Here is a 21,753-nt window from a genome sequence, read left to right as displayed (position 1 = left end):
TAATGCTTTTAACTCTCTGTAATGCTATACACTTCTCACAACTTAACACCACAGTGTCGGTGGTCCACTCAGGTTTGATGTATGTGTTACTATGTGGATGATAAACTTTTGGAGCACCGCTTGTTTGAAATTAAGCAGTCTTATATCCTTGCTGCCCACTATATCATGTCATTAAACCATCAGGCACAGCCAAGAGCAAGTGGGTCAAATGCCATAGCTGTCATGGCCTGCGTGGTTATGTCCAATTCAGTCAAAGTCCCAGAGTTGGCTGGCAACACACAACAAACACTTGTGCATATCTGCTCTCGAACAACTTTTTGCTTTCGAACAACAGTGCTTCCTCCCATAGTTAAGTTGCCAGTTACATAACTAATCTGACAGAATTACATTTCACATCAAAATTAACTTCACATTAACAAAGTTCAGATCAATGTACAGTTAATTGAAATATAGTGATGCCTACTTTAAAAAGGATTAATTTACGCCATCAAACGACACCCACATAACCAGTGTGACCATTCTATTTGCAGTGGCCATTTAAAGGCTCAATACTTGCCACAGTGTACCCACAAGTCTTCAGCTCTATCTCCCTGATGATAGTGTTATGGGGCCTGGGGAACTATATTTAGCTGGCCCTGTGACTGCACTGACTATGTTAGTCAGATTCCAAAGGGAACGCTGCAGCACAGCCAGACCAGCACCTGCTGTCAAAGCTGACTGCCACACCACTACCTTAGCTACTACTGGGCCTGGACCACATATCCTGATCCAGACCTCAGCGGCCAAAAAATAAGGTCTGATTAATCTCCTCTGCAGTCCCGGGCTTAGTATACTTTTTAAAGAGGGCACTAGTTTCTAATTATAGACATTTTGCCAGCTGACTTGTTAACACTTTCTCCTTGACTTTTCATTCAGATTTAGCATCTCAGTGGAATTTCAACAAAAAGGAGAAGATTTTGGATTGCTTGGATCAGGTGAGAGAAGTTTTTACATTAGAGATGAGATGGCTTCAAGCACCAGATCTGCAGCTGTCTCTCTAGAATACACAGTATTTCCTATTAAGTCAAACACAATGGAAAGAATGAACCCGTTACATCACAAATCAAATGCATGAGACTCTAAGCAGTATGTTTAAGGTGAGGCTTCTACCAATGAAGTGTTTAAAAATATTTGTTTAATATAGCCTTCAAATAATGTATAATAATATATTTATTCAGTCGAAAAACTCTTTAAAATTCTTTATTCTACTTATTTCTCCTAGACAAGATGCAGTTAGACTCTGGACATGTGATCTCATGTTTCACCACTAGGCTTGATGGAATCTCTTCATCTGAAATATAAACATTTCTGCTCTTGCAATATAGGTCTGACCTGCACATCCACCCCAGACTAGGGTGTCCTGTATTATTGCACCAGGAATTTTAAGGGACCACAGAAGGAAATTTTCAAGTGACATTTAAAAAGAATGTCTATGTCATCTCCATCTATCAAAGAAAAAGATAGCCCATATCTCCAACAAAGAGATGAAGGGGAAAGTGAGCAGACTGATGATATCATGGATGACTCAGCAAGTTCATACTACACTGCTCTTTGTTCTCTGAGTGAGTACGGTGAAGCTGCAGAGGACAAAGCACAAACTCTCTCTACAGAGCATCCTACTGAAGGTGGCTCATTTGAGTTTTTGGATCGTGCTACCCCTATGGAAGGCATCACTTCAAGATCCTTTATAACAGACACCACGCTATCACAGGACTACGAAACACAAGAAGAGAAGGGTACAGAAGTGCTGCCTGAGGTATCCCAAGGTGAACAGGATAAATCTTCATCATCTGAGAGTAATTCCCTTGTGTTAGAATTTGAGTCAAAACATCTGCTGTCGGGTACAACAATAACAAATGTGGATTTGCGGTCTGTAAATGCAGTCTTTAGAAACCCCATACAAAAGCAGGATAATTCCAACGATCTTAATTTATCAGGAAAAGATTCATCAGTTAAGCCTAGGGATTATTTTGGAGGCAGCGAGACCGTATTTCACACTAACATTAGAACCGCTGAGGAGCACATCTCCCCAGAACCCAGATTCACTTCAAACACTATTTTGATAGCGCCTGAGAGAAATCAATACAGGGAACAGGAGCATGGTGGCACAGAGCCAAAAGAGTACCACGCGACACAAAAGCAAAGACCCAGAGAAGGTCTGAGTGCACCCTGGGCTGAATGCAGGCTTGTGAGTGGGAGGCATATTCTGGGTCATATGGGAAAGGAGGGGGAGGGGCAGAGTAGAGGGGTGAGTTGCAAAAAGGAGCAGGCTGACCTGTCAGTCAGGTCTAGAAATAGAAAAGCGCCTGCAAACTGCATCTCAACACTCACAGCCAGCAAGCAGGAGTCAAGAATCCCGCCACACTGTTATTCAGAGCGTATCCCCGCAACCAGGCACCAACACCAGCTACAGAGTCTTGCTGATACTCGGAGGTTGGAAAAGCAGAGCCGGCAAGGCGTCTGGCAGTCCAGACCACTCTCCCGCACGCTGTGTAGCAGCTCTTGGCAACCCTGCCACATTACAGACAATACCAGAGGATCAACCAGCATGGGAACAAAGCTTGCTGAGGCCAGTAGTAAGGTGGGGGGCCTTGTTAACATGGCCCAGGTAAGATCTTACTGTTCTGAAACTGACTACATGCATGTTTTCAGTTCAAGCTGTAGGCCCTCAAGTCAGCTCTCTACTGACGGAAACGACAACAATTGGACGGAAGATGTTCTCTCTTTCAAAATGCAGATGTATTCAAACACTCAAAACACATCTGCTTGCTCAGAATCCAGCAGCTTTGAGTGTGTTGACGTAGCATTGGAAACCACAGATGAAGTAAACCGAGGCTTAAAGACTGTTCCTAAAAGACAAATCCAACTGAAGAGACGGGACACAGCAGAGTCACACATCAGAGAGAACAACAATCAAACCCTTCAGGTTCCAAACACAACTGTGCGTGCTCGAGACATATTTCAGCGTCAGCATAGCACCCCTGCAGCGTTTAACCAGGAGTCTCACGTGGCTGATCAAAGGTCAGTACAGGCTGAACGAAAAAAAAGGCTTCAGAAGTCATTTTCCCTGGATGAAACATCCAGCAAAACCCAAATGGCTTCCTGCATCATTACAAGTGTCCTATCGAAAAAGATGCAACATGAACAGAATCTTCGCACCTTGGATGTTTCTGATAAAGCTTTTGCTTCTACCAAAGTGAACAACAGGACTACTACCACTGATGAATGCCTGTCTGGCAAGGATGTATATGCCGAAACTACCAAACTAACTCAAAGTGCTACTCTTAAGAGGGAGGCCCAGACAGAGTGCAGCTCTGTTCAAAAGCATTGCAGTGTTAATTCTAAAACACAACCCAAACTGTTAAGCAAACATGGGTTCAATTCTCTTTTAAGTGGAACTGGCAGGTCTGAAGTTCAAGGCAGTGGCACTGAAATAACTGACCCTTCAGAGAATGAGAAAGCAGAGAAGCTGAACCTAAGAGAGGAAGTGTTGCGGCTGCCTAACCTGAGCCCTGGACTGAAGCTATCCTGTGACTCAGCAAAAGGCAGAGCGTGGAACTCGAGTGCAGCATCAAATGTAGCCCTCAGCACACAGGCCTCTGTGAAAACCACACCTGAAGAATGTCATACAGGGCAAGCAATCCATAAACAACACAATATGACCCTAACCAATGTGCTGGAAAAGCAGGAGCAACAGGCTGGCAGCATGGAAAGTACACTTAGTCCTACTAATATTGCATGTCTAATCTCTGATTTGGAAGCAAATACAGTGAATAATACTATCCCCCAAGTTGACGAGGGTGGTGTTGGGAAGAAGCAGGAGAGTGAAAGAGAGGACATCAAGTCACAAGGACAGTTCGCAAGCCTAGGTATGCAAAGCCAAGGCAAATTGAAAGCTATGGCCCCTGTGCATGTAGTAAGAGACATGAGGAGTCTGGTGAAAAACACATACAATATGCCCTTTAAGGGCCCAGTGGAATTAGCCAATGGAATAGATGGGAGTGCTCCTTTGTTTCAGCCATCGATACACAATCTAAGCAACAACAAGAGTGAAGGAAAGGGAAAGGGATACAGACAAGATGAAAAACCCCTGGTGCGAAAAGTCACACCTCCTCTTCCACAGGACAGAAGGAGAGATCACTCTGCACGATGCTCAACGAAGGCAATGGCTCATGTGGAATCAAATGACAAAAGTCATACTGTTGGATTCACAAAGGTCAGCCAAATTAGTGTAACCAAGGCAAACAGTTGTGCCTTGTCAAAACCGTCAGAGACACAGGATAGCCAAGTTGGCATGAGTAAACCTGATGTTCTAGTCCCTGAGGTAAACTTGAAACCAAAAAACAGGACAGACCTGGCACTGCAAACTAGAGAAGAGGCTTCCACAGAAGAGCCTCCAAAAAGAGACCTGAACAAAGCCGAGCATGAGATGACCATCAGCTCTGACAAAGATCAACTTCTCCCAGTAGCACTGCAATATTTTTCATCCACAGCAAGTTCTGAGCAGCAGGACCATGGCAGGATAATCAGCGATGGCCTCCAGACACCATGCCTTCCTCCCAGGTCACAAAGTTCAGTGGGGCCTCTTTCTCCTTGTGTCCTAACAGTTACTTCAACACCCATGGTTCCCTCATATTATTACAAACCCAGTCCGCTGGGTTACCAAACAATCTCTCCTCATATTGGAGCCGTTCATGGCTATGTTCAAGGGCCTGTCTTGTTTCAAACACCCCTTTATAACCAGCCTCTTGCATCAAACAGTCATACCCCCCTACTGAGATCCCTCTCTGAGGATGGAAAATTGCTAGTACAGCCAACAGATGGCTCAACCAGTCAAGCTCAGAACAAAGAAGCAGGGCTGAAAATACCATCTCCAGAAAGCCAACACAACACAATCTTTGTTGCTCCCATGAGTGGAGAGGCTAGGCTTGGGAGTATGCTGTATCCAGAAGCAGGAGGAAGTATAGCAGCAGGACAAAACCCTCGCCAACTGTTGCTAGACCCGGAAACTGGCCGCTATTTCTATGTAGACATGCCTCAGCTGCCACAGCGCAAAATGCTGTTTGATCCAGAAACTTGCCAATATGTAGAGGTCGTACTGCAACAGCAGACCCTTCCCAGTGCTGTTATGCCTACACCCTGTGCCATACCCTTTGCCTCTCTTCACATCCCAACCATGTACAACCCACAGTGCTTACCTTATGTACAGTCACATCCTCAGGTGCTCCAGCCACCAGGACCATGAAACCTGATGGGACCTATAGACTGTAGAAGATAATAAGTCATGCTCAAGGATCAGATTACCCAGTGCCTATTAAGTGCTGGATAAGAGCTGTTTATAAGCTACTGAATGAGTGAAGCACGTTGACCATCTGCTGCCCAGGCCTCAAGGCATCAAAGCTGAAAGCATATTCTGTTATCACTGAACTCAACACTTCTTACTCTCTAAAGGCTACCTCTGGACTTGGCAAGTGAGGGTGGGTGAGACTGATTATATCTGTTGAAATGTCGTAAGATGCATATACATTCACACATTCAGGCTACATAAACAGAGCAGGGGCTTTAAAGGGAGAAGGGCTCAGATCACCTCTGGTATGGGCAATTGAGACTCACCAAGGGACCTGAGTATCCTGAGCTTGTTTAGCAAATATGACAAAGGTCACTATTTTGTTATTGTAAATTGTATATATATTTACTACATGGCAGTTTGAGCAAAACCATGGCTCTGTTTCATGTAAACTGTGGCTTACATAAGCACTTTCTGATAAAACTTTATTTTTTCACATTTGAAACTTATATAAATGGCATATTAGTGTCTCAAATTAAATTTTTACTCAGAACAATTTGATGTGAACTCTGAACTGTGAATTTGCCCAAGAAATTGGTTCATTGTTCACCTATTTATGAGATCTCTTTGCTTCAACCCAAAGAGCCGTTATCTGAGATTCAGGCTGGATTATTGACTATATATAACTTATATTATTACCCTATTGAACCTTATTGTAAAATGTTACAGATAAATCAAAAGTGACATGACAAAGACAAAAAATGTTTTAGACAGACAGAAAGACATTAGAGTTATACTTTAATACAAAATAACTTAAGCACATCTTTGTCAAAATATCCACATGCTGGTCTGTCCCATGGCTCTTACAGAATACATTATACATTATTTTTTAAACATTATTAGTAACAATAGTATGTATATACATTATGATTTCTGAACACCTGATTTCTGTTTAGTGTTAATCACTTGCATATTTTGTACACAATCAAGAGGTAATAAAAGAAAGGAAAAAAAAAACATGACTTTAATTTTCTTTTGAAGTAATTTCAGTAAAATATCTAATGCTTTATAATCAAATTTCACATTTGGTTTGATGTTATATGAACAAAGACCATTTAACCTCAATCTTCATCCAAGTTTTACTTTAAATATATGCACCCATTCTTTAATGGAGCATTTTTCTTGCTTGTTTGTGATACAAATTAGTGTTCAGTTGTGAAAAGAAAAAACAATTTAGCTAAATTTTGGTGCAGACTGTTTCACCTGGAGCATCAGTCACACCTCCATTTATTTTTATGTCCTCCTCCTCATATTTGCGGCATGATGGCTTAAAACCCTGGAAAGTGGGACAGATTGGCAGGTAGCGCAGGCAGCCCAGCCTCCGGACCAGTCCCATCCCAACTGGAAAGTCATATGTGTCAGTTTTTACTGTTCCTGCTCCTGAAGAACTCTCAGCCGCCCATTCTACCAGACCTCGCTCTTTTCTAGTGCCTGCACACAAAATGTAAACATGTTGAATGTAGAACAGCTTGCGTGACTGCCTGTTTGTAAGTGCCTTTGTTGTCTATTTATCTAATGAATTTGTATACGCTGAGTCACTCTGTCTGACGCATACCTGGGATTGTGTTATCAAGTACAAACGCTAGAAATCCCCCTACAAACATCTCTGTTGTCAGGAGCACTGTGATGATTTGGTCCAGCTCTGCCACACCTGTTAAAATCAATCAAATGAACATGTGTTCACAGTAACAGTTGACAACAACTACAGCTTTCTTGCTGCAAAAGAAAATATATCAGAAAACACCATCAGACATATTAACCTGTTTGAATGCTGCCAGGATGAGTGTCCAGGTAATTAGGCAACATGAGGCCAAAAAACATGGAGAAACCCAGAACAAAAAGATTTCTGGAAGAGTTCAGATCCACACTCTGTAGGTTTGACAGTCCAACAGCTGTGATCATACCTGTGTACAAACCAAAAAGAAATAGAAACAAATCTTTTTTTAACATTATAGATGTCTTTACTGTCACATTTGATCAATTTAATGCATCCTTGCTAATTAAAAGTATTCTTTTTTTTTTTAAATCTTCAATTTACAATAGTATTATGTGTAATTAAATGATGGCCGGTCCCCTAAAAAATGTTGTTTTAAATACAAAATTCATTCGTGGCATGTTGTAAGCTTGGATGTTAAATCGATAAAGGGTGGAAATGTGCATTGTTAGACCCTGTCCCATATGGAACCCTCACACTTTTGTGACGTAATGCCGCTTTAACTGTCGGATAGAAGTCTGTGTGCATTCAGACATCTACCCAACAGCAGAAAGTGTGCATTTGAGGGCAAATATTGGTTGCAAAGGGGTACTCGAGAGCACCATCCTGAAACCTAAAATGGCAAATGGGACATAGACCGCAAGTGCACATAAAGTGTGCCATTTGGGACAGGGCCTTATTAGGGAGTTTCTGGGCTCTTTACTGACACCCTGTGGATAAAGCTGGGACAAAACATCTGCAAATACAAATAGGTCCAATAAGCTCATTACCAAACAAGGTGCAGAACATCCCTCCAAGGACAGGGTCAGGTAAGGAGGCAAACAGGGCGGTGAACTTCCCAATAGTTCCCAATAAAAACATTATTCCTGCTCCATACTGTATCACCCTCCTACTCCCCACCTGTAGGGGAAGTCAAGACACCAGAGAAACCACTGCTTGTCACTCAATACAAAACACATTTACAAAATGAATTATGACACTGAAAACAGAGCAACTGAGGAGACAACAGGAGAGCTGTGAATAGTGTATCTGTATACACCTGCTATCAGCTTCCCTCCCCGAGGGACTCTGATCATATGTCACAAATACAGACACTAGAACTGCATATACCGAATTCTGTCTAATAGCCCTTAAGCTATACACTAGTGTTATACAGAGCCTAAGAGCTCCCACTATCTCACCTTTGTAATGCCAAGCACCCCTATGTTAGGACTGGAAGAGGTAGATCCATTTCCTGTGCCCAGCAGCCCAGCTATGATGCAGCACACTCCCTCTGTAAAGATCCCTCTAGGAAAGGAAATGGATAGTAAAGAAATGCCAAAAAAATGCCCCTTTTTTTAAAGGGGTCATGTCCTGTTTTTTAATATATAATTTAATTTTTGTTCTTAATTTTCACTGTTTTATTTTGTCGTTTAATTCATTGTTTAACTTCGCATACTGAAAGATAAGTGCCACATCTTTACAATAAGAAAGCATTTCAGAATCCTAATGCATTATAATTGTAACAAATTCTTGTTAATGTCTATAAAGACTTCAATCCTAGTCTGTAAGACTGTATATTTTAATATTAGAAACACTACAAATAGTATTAGTAGGTTCTACCATGATTCTGAAAATAAATCGTTACACAACCAAACAAAATACAAACCCGATTCCAAAAAAGTTGGGACACTGTACAAATTGTGAATAAAAACAGAATGCAACGATGTGGAAGTTTCAAATTTCAATATTTTAATCAGAATACAACATAGATGACATATCAAATGTTTAAACTGAGAAAATGTATCATTTTAAGGGAAAAATAAGTTGATTTTAAATTTCATGGCATCAACACATCTCAAAAAAGTTGGGACAAGGCCATGTTTACTACTGTGTGGCATCCCCTCTTCTTTTTATAACAGTCTGCAAACGTCTGGGGACTGAGGAGACAAGTTGCTCAAGTTTAGGAATAGGAATGTTGTCCCATTCTCGTCTAATACAGGCTTCTAGTTGCTCAACTGTCTTAGGTCTTCTTTGTCGCATCTTCCTCTTTATGATGTGCCAAATGTTTTCTATGGGTGAAAGATCTGGACTGCAGGCTGGCCATTTCAGTACCCGGATCCTTCTTCTACGCAGCCATGATGTTGTAATTGATGAAGTATGGGGTCTGGCATTGTCATGTTGGAAAATGCAAGGTCTTCCCTGAAAGAGACGACGTCTGGATGGGAGCATATGTTGTTCTAGAACTTGGATATACCTTTCAGCATTGATGGTGCCTTTCCAGATGTGTAAGCTGCCCATGCCACACGCACTCATGCAACCCCATACCATCAGAGATGCAGGCTTCTGAACTGAGCGCTGATAACAACTTGGGTTGTCCTTGTCCTCTTTAGTCCGGATGACATGGCGTCCCAGTTTTCCAAAAAGAACTTCAAATTTTGATTCGTCTGACCACAGAACAGTTTTCCACTTTGCCACAGTCCATTTTAAATGAGCCTTGGCCCAGAGAAAACGCCTGCGCTTCTGGATCATGTTTAGATATGGCTTCTTTTTTGACCTATAGAGTTTTAGCCGGCAACGGCGAATGGCACAGTGGATTTTGTTCACTGACAATGTTTTCTGGAAGTATTCCTGAGCCCATGTTGTGATTTCCATTACAGTAGCATTCCTGTATGTGATGCAGTGCCGTCTAAGGGCCCGAAGATCACAGGCATCCAGTATGGTTTTCCGGCCTTGACCCTTACGCACAGAGATTGTTCCAGATTCTCTGAATCTTCGAATATTATGCACTGTAGATGATGATAACTTCAAACTCTTCGCAATTTTTCTCTGAGAAACTCCTTTCTGATATTGATCCACTATTTTTCGCCACAGCATTGGGGGAATTGGTGATCCTCTGCCCATCTTGACTTCTGAGAGACACTGCCACTCTGAGAGGCTCTTTTTATACCCAATCATGTTGCCAATTGACCTAATAAGTTGCAAATTGGTCCTCCAGCTGTTCCTTATATGTACATTTAACTTTTCCGGCCTCTTATTGCTACCTGTCCCAACTTTTTTGGAATGTGTAGCTCTCATGAAATCCAAAATGAGCCAATATTTGGCATGACATTTCAAAATTTCAACATTTGATATGTTATCTATATTCTATTGTGAATAAAATATAAGTTTATGAGATTTGTAAATTATTGCATTCCTTTTTTATTCACAATTTGTACAGTGTCCCAACGTTTTTGGAATCAGGTTTATATGTAATTTACTTGAGATTTATGTTCTATTTAATGTATAAAATTTTCTATTTAATATTAGAATTAGTCCATTTATAAATGTCTAAAAGTAATAAACAAGTCTATTAAAATATTTATTAAAGGGGTCATATAATGCCACTTTTACAAGATGTAAAATATGTCTCTGATGCCCCCAGAGTATGTATGAGAAGTTTCAGCTCAAAATACCCCACAGATAATTTTTTATAGCATGTTAAATTTGTCAATTTTTGAGGGTGAGCAAAAACACACAGTTTTTGTGTGTCCCTTTAAATGCAAATGAGCTGCTGCTCTCAAGAAGAGAGCGGAGCTTCAAGAGCTCATGTTAGCAGTGCCGATTACCTCAGGCAGACTCACTGAAAATGTCAGAAACTGTTCAGCCTTTTATGTTCAAACCAAAGTCAGACAATGATGGAGAGACTTAAGAAGAAGTGACAACATGTAGAATGCAACGTTTATGAACGTTTAGTTGATGAATTTATGTAGCTGATGTGGGATATCTTAAAGTAATTGATTAGCATATTCTAATTATTAGCATTAGTCATGAACAGGTGAATATGTGCAGCATGAAGATAGAACAGGTATAGTTTAGTTTAATTACGGTTATACTTTGTCATGTTGTCATCTTGCTTTTATGACATGCTATTGCATTTGTGTTATGTACTGTATTGCAGTGACATGGCCTCACCCCTTTGTTGCGTGTTCTTGGGGGCAGGATTTATGTAAATTTTAGTGTAAGTGATGTCACTAACCCGGAAAGAAGCTTGTTGTAGTCCCTATCAGCCGTTGTAGTTCTTAAACAGAATTCTTTAAAAGAAAATCTCACTTTGCATTGAACTTTGAACGTAATGTTGCAGATGTTGTTTATGCTCCAACAGCAACATTACACACTAACTAAAGTTAAAAAGGTGAAATCATAATAGTTTTTGAACGATTCTCTTGAATGAATGATTCAGTGTGTGACATGATATGAATTTCCTAATATTGGGATTCTTCAAAAGGATAGGCGGAGTTGTAGGTGCCACAAACAGCCAGGAATAGCTCAATGTTTAATGGACTTTAACACTTTTACTACATCCCTTCTGTCATCTGATTGATAGTTTATACTTTTATTATAGTATAGTAGGCCCTGTAGTATAATACTGAAAATGTCCCTCTTCAGGTCTTGGTAAATGTGTCTTTTTGCTGTGAAATCTTTACCGATTTTCATAAAGTAAACGTAAGAATAACTTTTCTAACGTTAGTATATTTCAAGATTAATATTTCAGTCTTTCATGTTAAAATGTGAGTATCAAATGCAATACAACAGGCTTTTGAGGAACATTTATTTGTACGTCTCAATCATCATTCCATCATAAAACTAAGCATTTAAATATCATCTTACTAAGACATATTATTAGGAGATATAGAGTGACAACTGATATTTATATGCCTTTTATGTAAGTAGTCTGTTATACTATAGAATTTCATCTTGCACTAATTTGCATATTTTTCCTCAGTTTGGGGCTCTGAATAAAATTGAGGTGTTTTTTTTCTCAAGTTGTTCCAATCCTGTATGAATTTCTTTCTTCTGCTGAACACACACACACAAAAAAATATATTTTGAAGAATGTCAGTTACCAAACAGTTGATGGGCCCCATTGATTTCCATAGTATTTTTTTTCTCCATACTATGGAAATCAATGGTGTCCATCAACTGTTTGGTAACCAATATTCTTCAAAATATCTTCTTTTGTATTCAGCAGAAGAAAGAAATTCATACAGGTTTGAAACAACTTGAGGGTGAGTAAATGATGACAGAATTTCCATTTTTGTGCGCCAAAAAACCCCCCAAAAAACGACTTTTTAACAATATCTAGTGATGGCCGATTTCAAAACACTGCTTCAGAGCGTTATGAATCTTTTGAGTCGAATCAGTGATTCGGAGCGCATATCAAACCACCAAACTGCTGAAATCATGTGACTTTGTCGCTCCGAACCACTGATTTGATTCGTAAAGCTTCAAGAAGCAGTGTTATGAAATCGGCCATCACTAGAAATTGTTAAAAAGTTGTTATTTTGGTTTTTTGGTGCACAAAAATATTCTCGTCGCTTTATAATATTAATATTGAACCACTGTACTCACATGAACTGATCTAAATATGTTTTTAGTACCTTTATGGATCTTGAGAGAGGAAATGTCATTGCTGTCTATGCAGGCCTCGATGAGCCATCAGATTCAATCAAAAATTTCTTAATTTGTGTTCCAAAGATGAACGAAGGTCTTACGGGTGTGGAACGACATGAGGGTGAGTAATTAATGACATTATTTTCATTTTTGAGTGAACTAACCCTTTAAGCTATATGAGCCATAAAAGCCTGATCCATAAAATATGATACTCAACAAAGAACACATGGTTCAATAAACTGTTCCATTTAAAAATGTTTTTTTTTTTTAAACTATTATTTCTTATATGAGGCTTTTCAGGTTAACAAACAGTTCTGAAATTTACAGTATGTTTTCTTAGTAATTTGAATTATTTAAAAAAGTAAAATCTGATTCCTCATGATATTACCCACTTAAAATAAGTAGTGTAGTTTCGACTGCTTGTTGTTCTTACCTATTGATAGCATGCACAGGAGGAGGTGGAGCTCCAGAGAGGCGAGCGCAGGCGTAATAATCCCCGATAGACTCAACAATACCAGCCAGAGTGGCACTAAACATGCCTAGCACTCCTGCTAACGTCACTGTCGGTAAACCCCACTGACCTGTGACACACAAAATCATGAAAATTATCTGATTTGGAAAGAGTTTGGTCATTGATCCACCAACATAATTCCCTTCTAATCTAAAGTCTTAGATTGGGTCACAGCGACACAGTGATATTTTCTGATAAACAAGCCGTTATAAATCATAGGTGTGTGTTACAGGAAGCAAGCAAGGTCCTTACATGGATAGGGGAAACGAAACCACGGCGCACGGGTCATAATATCGCCCCGGGAGTCAGTGCGAGCCTTGTAGCCGTACCGTTCTGGATCATTCGGCAGCACATCCGTCAGGGTGAGAATATAGCAAACCAGCCATACCACCATGATAGCCATGATGATCTACTGAAATCAGGATAATCATTTACTAAGGACAAAATGTTCAGAAGTGAGCATTTCAATCTGTAAACGTGTTGATAACATGTGGTAATGTGAACTTTGTTCCAAGGCCAATCAGGTAGTTTAATTAATTGTGATTAATACTGTATGTATTTATTGCTTAGCCCTATGTTTATGATATCATCAAAAGGCAAAAAGCTGGGGGTTCGTACGGGAAACATCTTGAATATTTGCACATGTGTGACGTGACAGCCTTTTTCTCTGGAATACGCTGGGAAAGGACAAGCCCAATTCCTTAGATACTGAGCGAACAAAACAATAAGAAAGATGCACCTAGAACGACAAAACACACAGATGTATTAAATCAAAAACAGCTAGTATGGAGATAAATGAGCATGAAATGCATTTAAAGAGGCCAAGGACTCACAGCAGAGACAGGCCCCAGTGGCTGCCTGCGCGGTCTCCCGCCGTCTGGAAGACAGACAAGCCGATAAGGGACACTGTGGGGGTGACAGTCAGGGGCCCGATTGAGTTAAGCAGGATCCCAGGGATTCCAGCGAATCCTATGACCACCTCAATCAAGCTGGACACAATGATAGCGCCCTGAATCTACAGAGATTTGACACATACACACAGGTCAGGACGCAGCACATTACGAAGGCAACGCTGATTGATTCAATCTTTAGACCTTAGTCACGCACCTCTCGTATTCGTGGGTGCCAAATATGAGACGTGTTGAGAGGAATAGACCAATCTCCGTAAATCTCCTCTGTGAAACCCAAAACCAAGGTTAAGCATTAACTTCGACACAGACTGACCTGCGCAATGTGGAATGTAAATAGATTCTCAATAGACAATGCTTTCTAGAAGGAATGATTTACACAAAATGGACAACTCTATGTAAACGTGATTCTCACTGCCTTTTCAAGACACCAAGTTAAAAGCAGTTCAACTTTTAAAAACATTTCACGAGATGTGCAGACAGTTGGTCTAAACTATATTCAAAAGTTTGGGGTTGGTAAGATTTCTTAAAGGGTTAGTTTGCCCAAAAATGAAATTTCTGTCATTAATAACTCACCCTCATATCATTCCAAACACTTAAGACCTTTGTTCATCTTCGGAACACAAATTAAGACATTTTTGATGAAATCCAAAAGTTTTTTTTTTTACCACATTCAAGGTCCAAAAGTTGTAAAAACATTGTTAAAATAGTCAACGTGACTACAGTGGTTCAAACTTAATGTTATGAAGCAGCAAGAATACTTTTTGTGCACAAAAACAAAACAAAAATAATGACTTTATTCAACAATTTTGTCTCTCTCTGTCAGTCTCCTCTACGGTTCACATTGTATAGATAGTGCAGCGCTTCCGTGTTCTACATCAGAACGCAGACTCAGTATTGGCCGGCTCGGATTTCATCCAAAACCTCTCGGATTTCATCAAAAATATCTTCATTTGTTTTCCGAAGATAAACGAAGGTCTTACGGGTGTGGAACAAAATGAGGGTGAGTAATTAATGATAGAAATTTCATTTTTGGGTGAACTAACCCTTTAAAGTTTTTGAAATAAATATGAAAATATTATTACAATTTAAAATAGCAATTTTTCTATTTGAATATTTTTTAAAATGTAATTTATTCCTGTGATGGCAACACTGAATTTTCAGCATCATTACTCCAGTCTTCAGTGTCACATGATCCTTCAGAAATCATTCTAATATGCTGATTAGCTGCTTAAGAAACATAACAGTCGTGCTGCTTAATATTTCTATAGAAACCATCATTTTTTTCAGGATTATATGATGAATAGATCAAAATAACAGGATTTATTTGAAATAGAAATCTTTTGTAACATTATAAATATCTTCCCTGTCACACTTTAAATTTTTTCCATTTAATGCATCCTTGCTGAATAAAAGCATTAATTTCTTTTTAAAAAATACTTAAAATAAAACATACTGACCCCAGTCTTTTGAACGGTACACAGTAAAATCCCCAGAGTTAAATCAACTCTGCTCAGAGTACATATGGTTCCTCTCTAAATAGTGTTAAAGTAACACTGAAGCAGAGTTAAAGTTAATGAGATAATTAAGCAATTAATAAGGCTGTGACTGAAGTCAGTTGTAGTTCTTGTGTTTCTCTTTTCTTCAGTGATTCTGCTTGTTAACAACAGGTGTTCATCACTAATACACAATCATCACTTAATTAATTGCTTAATTATCTCATTAACTTTAACTCTGCTTTAGTGTTATTTTAACACTATTTAGAGAGGGACCATATGTACTCTACTTTTAAATCAGAGTTGATTTAACTCAGGAGATTTTGCTGTGTAGAGCGTTGTCAAAAGTATCAACTTCAATACCAAGTCGGTACTGAAATTTTAAAAATGTGACGCTTTGAGCACTGTTAAGTGGATTCGTTAACACCTTTGATTGGCCGTTGTGTTGACGCGCTCAACAGATTTGTCTGTGATTGGCTACAATGATCAACGCACGGGAGCAATTGAAAATTATACCGCATGGTTTAAATTAGCGTTTGAAAGCAGATGTCTATCAGTGGGGCCAGTCTATTTACAACATGTTATTGAAGCGTTGACCATTGTAACCAATCACAGACATATCTGATGAACGTGTAAAAACAATCAAAGTCCCTTTCAAGAGAAGATGGTTCACTTGGCGGCCATGTTTGCAACACCTCCGGGCAGCTATTTTGGGCATCCAAGACCAAGTCCTATGTATTTGAATGGGGGAATCCTGAAATCTCAAAAACTGCTTGTCGAATTACATACTGTATTTCAAATCAGCAACAAAATCTGACATGAACCGTACCATAAATGTTGTTTCTCATGCTCAAATAGCGTTAAAAAGCTTTATTTTGCATTATTAAGCACGAGCCTCAGGTTTTTCTGGGAAGCAGAGCCTCTAACGGCAGCTACAGTGACGCAATGACTTTATCAATCAGCGATTGGCTCTTTTACTTAGAAGGCGGGACATATTCCGCCATATTGCGTGTTGTAATTTCTCCCATTCATAGCTAATAGGAGTAAACCGTCTTTCTATATCTATAGTCGTTGAAACAATGACCAATCAGAGGTGTTTACGAATCTGCTCAACAGTGCTCAAAGCATCACATTTTTAAAATATCAGTACAGACTAGGTATCGAAGTCGCTATTTTTTAGCCAGGCAGTGCATTTCACTCTTTTTTAGCATCTCACACACTGGGTTTTTAAGATGGCATTTTAAGTTCAAAATAGTTCAACTACTTTTTTTTTTTTACCAATTTGTTGTGCTCTGTCTTGCTGTTTTGGTCATTTAGGGGGTCTGTCACCCCAAATAAACACTTGAACCACTTGCAAATGTTTCAGCACAGTTAATCAATTTAGTCTGTGCTTTAATCTGCAGCCAAATAAATGCTTGCAAAGTATATCTATGTTGACCTGAGGAGGTAACCATAGGCACAGTATCAGACAAAATATCAACAAAATGGAAAATGAATATTTGTTTGTGCAAATGAAACATGCCTGAAAGCATCCCCCTCTGATAGTGACAGTAAAAATTCACACAGTGTGTAACACTGCTTGTACCTTCAGGAGGACATTTCCATCTTTCCAGCCTCAAAATTGCCTGAGCAGGGATGAGAAAGGCAAAAGCACTCGCCTGGAACAAAGGCAACCTGAACATGGCACAGGAAAAAAAACATCTATACAGTGACAACTAATCGCATATTTCTGTATTGAAGCACACATTCAATAACTCACCTGACACCAAATGTAGTCTGAATGAGCGTAGTGATCCCCACACAGGTGAAGATGGTGCCCACTAACTGGCTGACAGTGTACTGGTCCTCCCCCACACACATGGCTTCAGCCAATAGGAATGGTACAGCAATAGTTCCACTGAAGCATGTCAGGTAGTGCTGGAGATCCAGAGGCAGAACATATACAGATGTAGATGGGATGGACATGTTGGGTGAGTCAGACTACAACAGAGTATGAGAACGTAAGTGTACCTGCAGTCCCAGCAGCACGCACAGATACCATGGCGGGACGTCCTCGATTCTGTAGATCATATCAAACCCTGCTGGCTGATTAGGAGTCCCATCAGACATCTTGGCCATGTCAGCAGATATCTCCTGTAGCTCTGTACCATCTGCTGGCACAGCTCCATCTGAAGGTTGGAGCTAATGGAGAACAAGCACACATATTCATGCATGACAATAGCATTATTTGTGTGCACAGCTTTTGATGAAGTGCATTAAATACATTAATACATGTTTCAAAAGCTTAAATATAAATTATAAACTCTTTAATCAGTTTACTTTAATCAAAGCCATGCTTGTACAGCCAGTCATTGAATTTTAATTTAAAAGTGCAAGACAATTAAAAACAAATTTTTGATATGTATATATGTGTGTGTGTGTGTGTGGCAACTTACTCTCTTATTTAGCATTTATAATCACTTAATATTTAATATTTAACCACAGATAATGTATCTAACTGCATAAGACAGCAAACAGACTAACCCCACATAGTAAAGTCTGAATATAAGCAGCCTCCATTAACCAAATAATTAACAGAATTCACCTCAAATAAAACAAACTTTAATATTTCAAACTGAATTGCTTTATCTTTCTTTCTTAAATTGGCTGTAACACTTGGCATGTTCTAGTTTGGCACCATCCCTGTTTTTTTTTTTGTTTTTGTTTTTTGCATTGTAGACATTTCATTGATACGCGTGACAAGTTAAGTGCTCAATTAAGTGTTAAACCAAAGATAACATGGGTGAAAACATGAATATCACGATTCATTATTAAGTAACCAGACCGTATAAGGTTTTGTCACTATAAACACTATGTAGGTGCGATTCCAGACAAATAATTTACCAATGCTTACTGACAACAAAGCTGAAAACAAGCATTACAAGATTACCAAAGGATATATATATATATATTTTGAAAGAAGTTTCGTCTGCTCACCAAGGCTGCATTGCATTTATTTAATTAAAAATACAGTAAAAACAGTAATATTGTGAATATTATTACAATGTAAAATAACTGTTTTTTTTTTTATTTGAATATATTTTTTACAAAGTAATTTATTTCTGTGTTGGCAAAGCTGTTTTTTCAGTATCATTACTCCAGTCTTCAGTGTCACATGATCCTTCAGAAATCATTCTAATATGCTGATCTGCTGCTCAAGAAACATTTATCATTTATATCAGTGTTGAAAACAGTTGTGTACTTTTTTTCAGGATTCCTTGATGAATAGAAAGTTCAAAAGAACAGCATTTATCTAAAATACAAATCTTTTGTAACATTATACACTAAAAGTTTGGGGTCAGTATACACCGTTCAAAAGTTTGGGGTCAGTAAGAATTTTTATTTTTTGAAAAGAAATAAATACTTTTATTCAGCAAGGACACATTAAATTAATCAAAAGTGACAGTAAAGACATTTATAATGTTACAAAAGATTATATTTCAAATAAACGCTGTTCTTTTGAACTTTCTATTCATCAAAGAATCCTGAAAAGTACACAAATATTTTGTATAATTGTACACAATAAATGTTTCTTGAGCAGCAAATTGACATATTAGAATGATTTCTAAAGGATCATGTGACACTGAAGACTGGAGTAACGATGCTGAAAATTCAGCTTTGCATCACAGGAATAAATTACATTTTAAAATATTTTCAAATCGAAAACAGTTATTTTAAATTGTTTTAATTACTGTATTTTGAATTAAATAAATGTAGCCTTGGTGAGCAGACGAAACTTCTTTTGAAAACATTAAAAATCTTGTATATATATGTGTATATATATATATACACACATATATATATATATATATATATATATATATATATATATATATATATATATATATATGTGTGTGTATGTAGAGAGAGAGAGAGAGAGAGAGATTTTAGAATATAGAATACCCCTAAAAATCTATAAGAATGAATAGTTTTTGCAAATTAAAAGGTGGTTCGAGCAAACGCAAAAGTGATGGAAACCGTGCAAAGAAACGTCATATCTCTAGGAATGTGACTTATCCAATGAAATCAGTGGACCAGAACGGACTGTTCTCTCACCTGTGGTTTTACATGTTCCATCACGCATTTAACTAACCAAAAGTATCCACTTTTTTTGACACAACTGAAATGTAACCCAATTTTCATTCCAAACAAAAGCATAAAACTACTAAATAAAAGAAAATACTCTTGATTCAGCCTTATAGTAAGAAAGAGCGCTTAACTCATTCAGACCATTCACTGTTCCAAATTGCCAAAAAGCAAAACATTTTGCTTAACAAAAATATTTTTACATACTCCTCTTATCCTGAGAGAACATCATTTAGAGTATCTTGCACTGAGTCAACAATTTTCAACAAAAAAAAATTCTGGCACAATTCTTCTGTATCTCATATCTGGACATTTGTGCACATCCATATGAGCAAGGCCTTCTCTTAAATGTACTTGCTCTGCATGACCATGCTATCAAGACATTTTCCTCAATATAAAAGTAAACTGCTGAGATTCCTCTGAGACGTCATTACCAATGTGATATATAACCAATAAATACTTCCCGTTCTTACTTTGCTTGAGATAAACATCTGCAGTGTGACCCAAATCAGTGTTTTACTTCACAACAATGACGCCATACTTTAAGGATACTTTACCTTAAACTCCTCTGCAGGTTCAGACTGATTCATTGGCCCTCTGAGGATGTGCGGGGCTCTTCTGTGCTGCTGTCTCCTCGAGGCCACGTGAGACCTGAGACCCGGCTGGACGCAGAGCGCTGGTTTTATGGGAATGCGAGAGACAGAAGGGGACCAGATTAGACAGGTTAATAATCTGCCCTTGGTCCTGGACTTTACTCCCCCTGCCTGTGCTCATCAAAAGACCGACAGTGTGAACACAACAGGAGCTGTGTTCATGAAGCAATGGGAAGTCTCCTTTGGATGTGAACCGCAGGGCCCCTCAAAAACACATGTGAGGTTATTCTTCAGGGCAAAGACGTTTGAACAGTTATCTAAACGCAACAAGGTCTTCATTTTCTTCTTAAGTAGTGTAGTCTATAGTGGCAAATGTGAAATTCAATAGCTGTTAAACACATCAAAACCAGGCAAAAAAAAAAAAAAAGTCCTGTGTCTATGTCTGTCTTGTAGATGGACCTCAGTAGATATATAGCTAATCAAAGCAGTACAAACCTTTCCACTGTACTATTGGACCCCCCTGTATTGCAGTAACGAACACGTGACTTCACACCTAGACGTGACAGATATGTGGAGCTGCGATATTCACTTCCGCGGCCAGTAGAGGGCGCTGCAGATCAACTCCTCATCTACGTGAACCTGTGGATCAGTGATAAAGTTCATCTGCCTCAAGAATGTTTTGCCAAATTAACTCAGATAGGGTGATTATCTCATATATAACACAGAGACCTACCTAATAAATCCATAAATGGACATGAAATATTGTTTGGAGATAATATAGACAAGTTGTGTAGGAAACTGTTTGCCTGGCGCAACAACATGTGTGTGTGTTCTTGTATACATGGTTTGAGGACACAAATGTATATAATGACATGGGTATTACAACGTAAACATGGTTTGTGATGACACTTTCTGTGGCTTAAAACATACTATGGTTTGAAATTCAAAAAATGCAGAGAGTTTTCTGTGATGGGTTTAGGGGTGGGGTAGTGTAGGGAGATAGATTGTACAGTATAAAAACCATTATGTCTATGGAGAGTCCCTGTAAACCACATATACAAGTATGTGTGTATGTATGTATATACTGTACATTAGACATGCACCGATACTAAATTTCTCCATCGATACCGATAGCTGATTATTCAGAGTGATATCTGTCAATACCGATAATGATAGTTTGGAGGTTCTACCTTTTATACCTTCTTTTAAATTGATAATTTCATTGTAATTAAAAATGAATCATATTTTTAATGATTATATTTTGAAAGAAATGCAAATAAAAACTTTATTCTCTCCATTTCATCAACTTGTTTCAGAGTAACTGGTATCAGTTATAAACAAACACATTACTGAAATTAGTATTAACACACATTAACTAAATTCTCAAGATTACATTAATATTTCTTATTAATATTAATGTTATTAATTCATATAATTACTATTAATATTGAACATCAAACTGGTTTCTTAGCATTTTCTTTACACAAAGTCCAAATTCAGTGCATTTTCTGCCCTCTTTTGATTGACAGGATATATTGGCCATGTGTTTGCTTTTATCAGCCGTTATATCAGTGCAACTCTGCTGTATGTATATATATATATATATAT

The 21,753-nt window shown here is 38.5% G+C and overlaps 2 protein-coding genes across 2 annotated transcripts in view; one reads left to right on the top strand and one right to left on the bottom strand.

Moving 5' to 3' along the window:
• Nucleotides 1–21,753, top strand: part of LOC125252666 (serine/threonine-protein kinase pim-2-like) — a 681,247-nt gene that overhangs the window by 154,806 nt on the left and 504,688 nt on the right. The gene's annotated exons all lie outside the window — the stretch shown is intronic.
• Nucleotides 6,257–20,228, bottom strand: slc23a1 (solute carrier family 23 member 1). The gene is made up of 14 exons (XM_048166134.1): nucleotides 20,110–20,228; nucleotides 17,438–17,608; nucleotides 17,187–17,344; nucleotides 17,013–17,101; nucleotides 14,131–14,198; nucleotides 13,857–14,038; nucleotides 13,642–13,762; nucleotides 13,276–13,432; nucleotides 12,946–13,093; nucleotides 8,282–8,387; nucleotides 7,871–8,000; nucleotides 7,147–7,290; nucleotides 6,942–7,037; nucleotides 6,257–6,817 (listed from the first exon to the last, which is right to left on the bottom strand). Exons 1-14 carry the CDS (start codon nucleotides 20,140–20,142, stop codon nucleotides 6,564–6,566), a joined length of 1,857 nt encoding a protein of 618 aa, XP_048022091.1. The 5' UTR covers nucleotides 20,143–20,228; the 3' UTR covers nucleotides 6,257–6,563.

The sequence above is a fragment of the Megalobrama amblycephala genome, linkage group LG18 (genome assembly GCF_018812025.1).
Source record: "Megalobrama amblycephala isolate DHTTF-2021 linkage group LG18, ASM1881202v1, whole genome shotgun sequence".
NCBI classification, from domain to species: domain Eukaryota; kingdom Metazoa; phylum Chordata; class Actinopteri; order Cypriniformes; family Xenocyprididae; genus Megalobrama; species Megalobrama amblycephala.
The sequence above is the reverse complement of the archived record's forward strand: the minus strand, read 5'-3'. Positions and strand labels throughout refer to the sequence as shown.

Excerpts from the sequence above, each read along its gene's own strand:
- slc23a1 (XM_048166134.1), bottom strand. The coding sequence starts at position 20,142 with ATGAATCAGTCTGAACCTGCAGAGGAGTTTAAG. Across the intron at positions 17,102-17,186 it reads CAGACTACATTTGGTGTCAG|GTTGCCTTTGTTCCAGGCGA; the intron begins GTGAGTTATTGA and ends TGCCATGTTCAG. Across the intron at positions 7,291-7,870 it reads GATGTTCTGCACCTTGTTTG|GTATGATCACAGCTGTTGGA; the intron begins GTAATGAGCTTA and ends GTTTGTACACAG.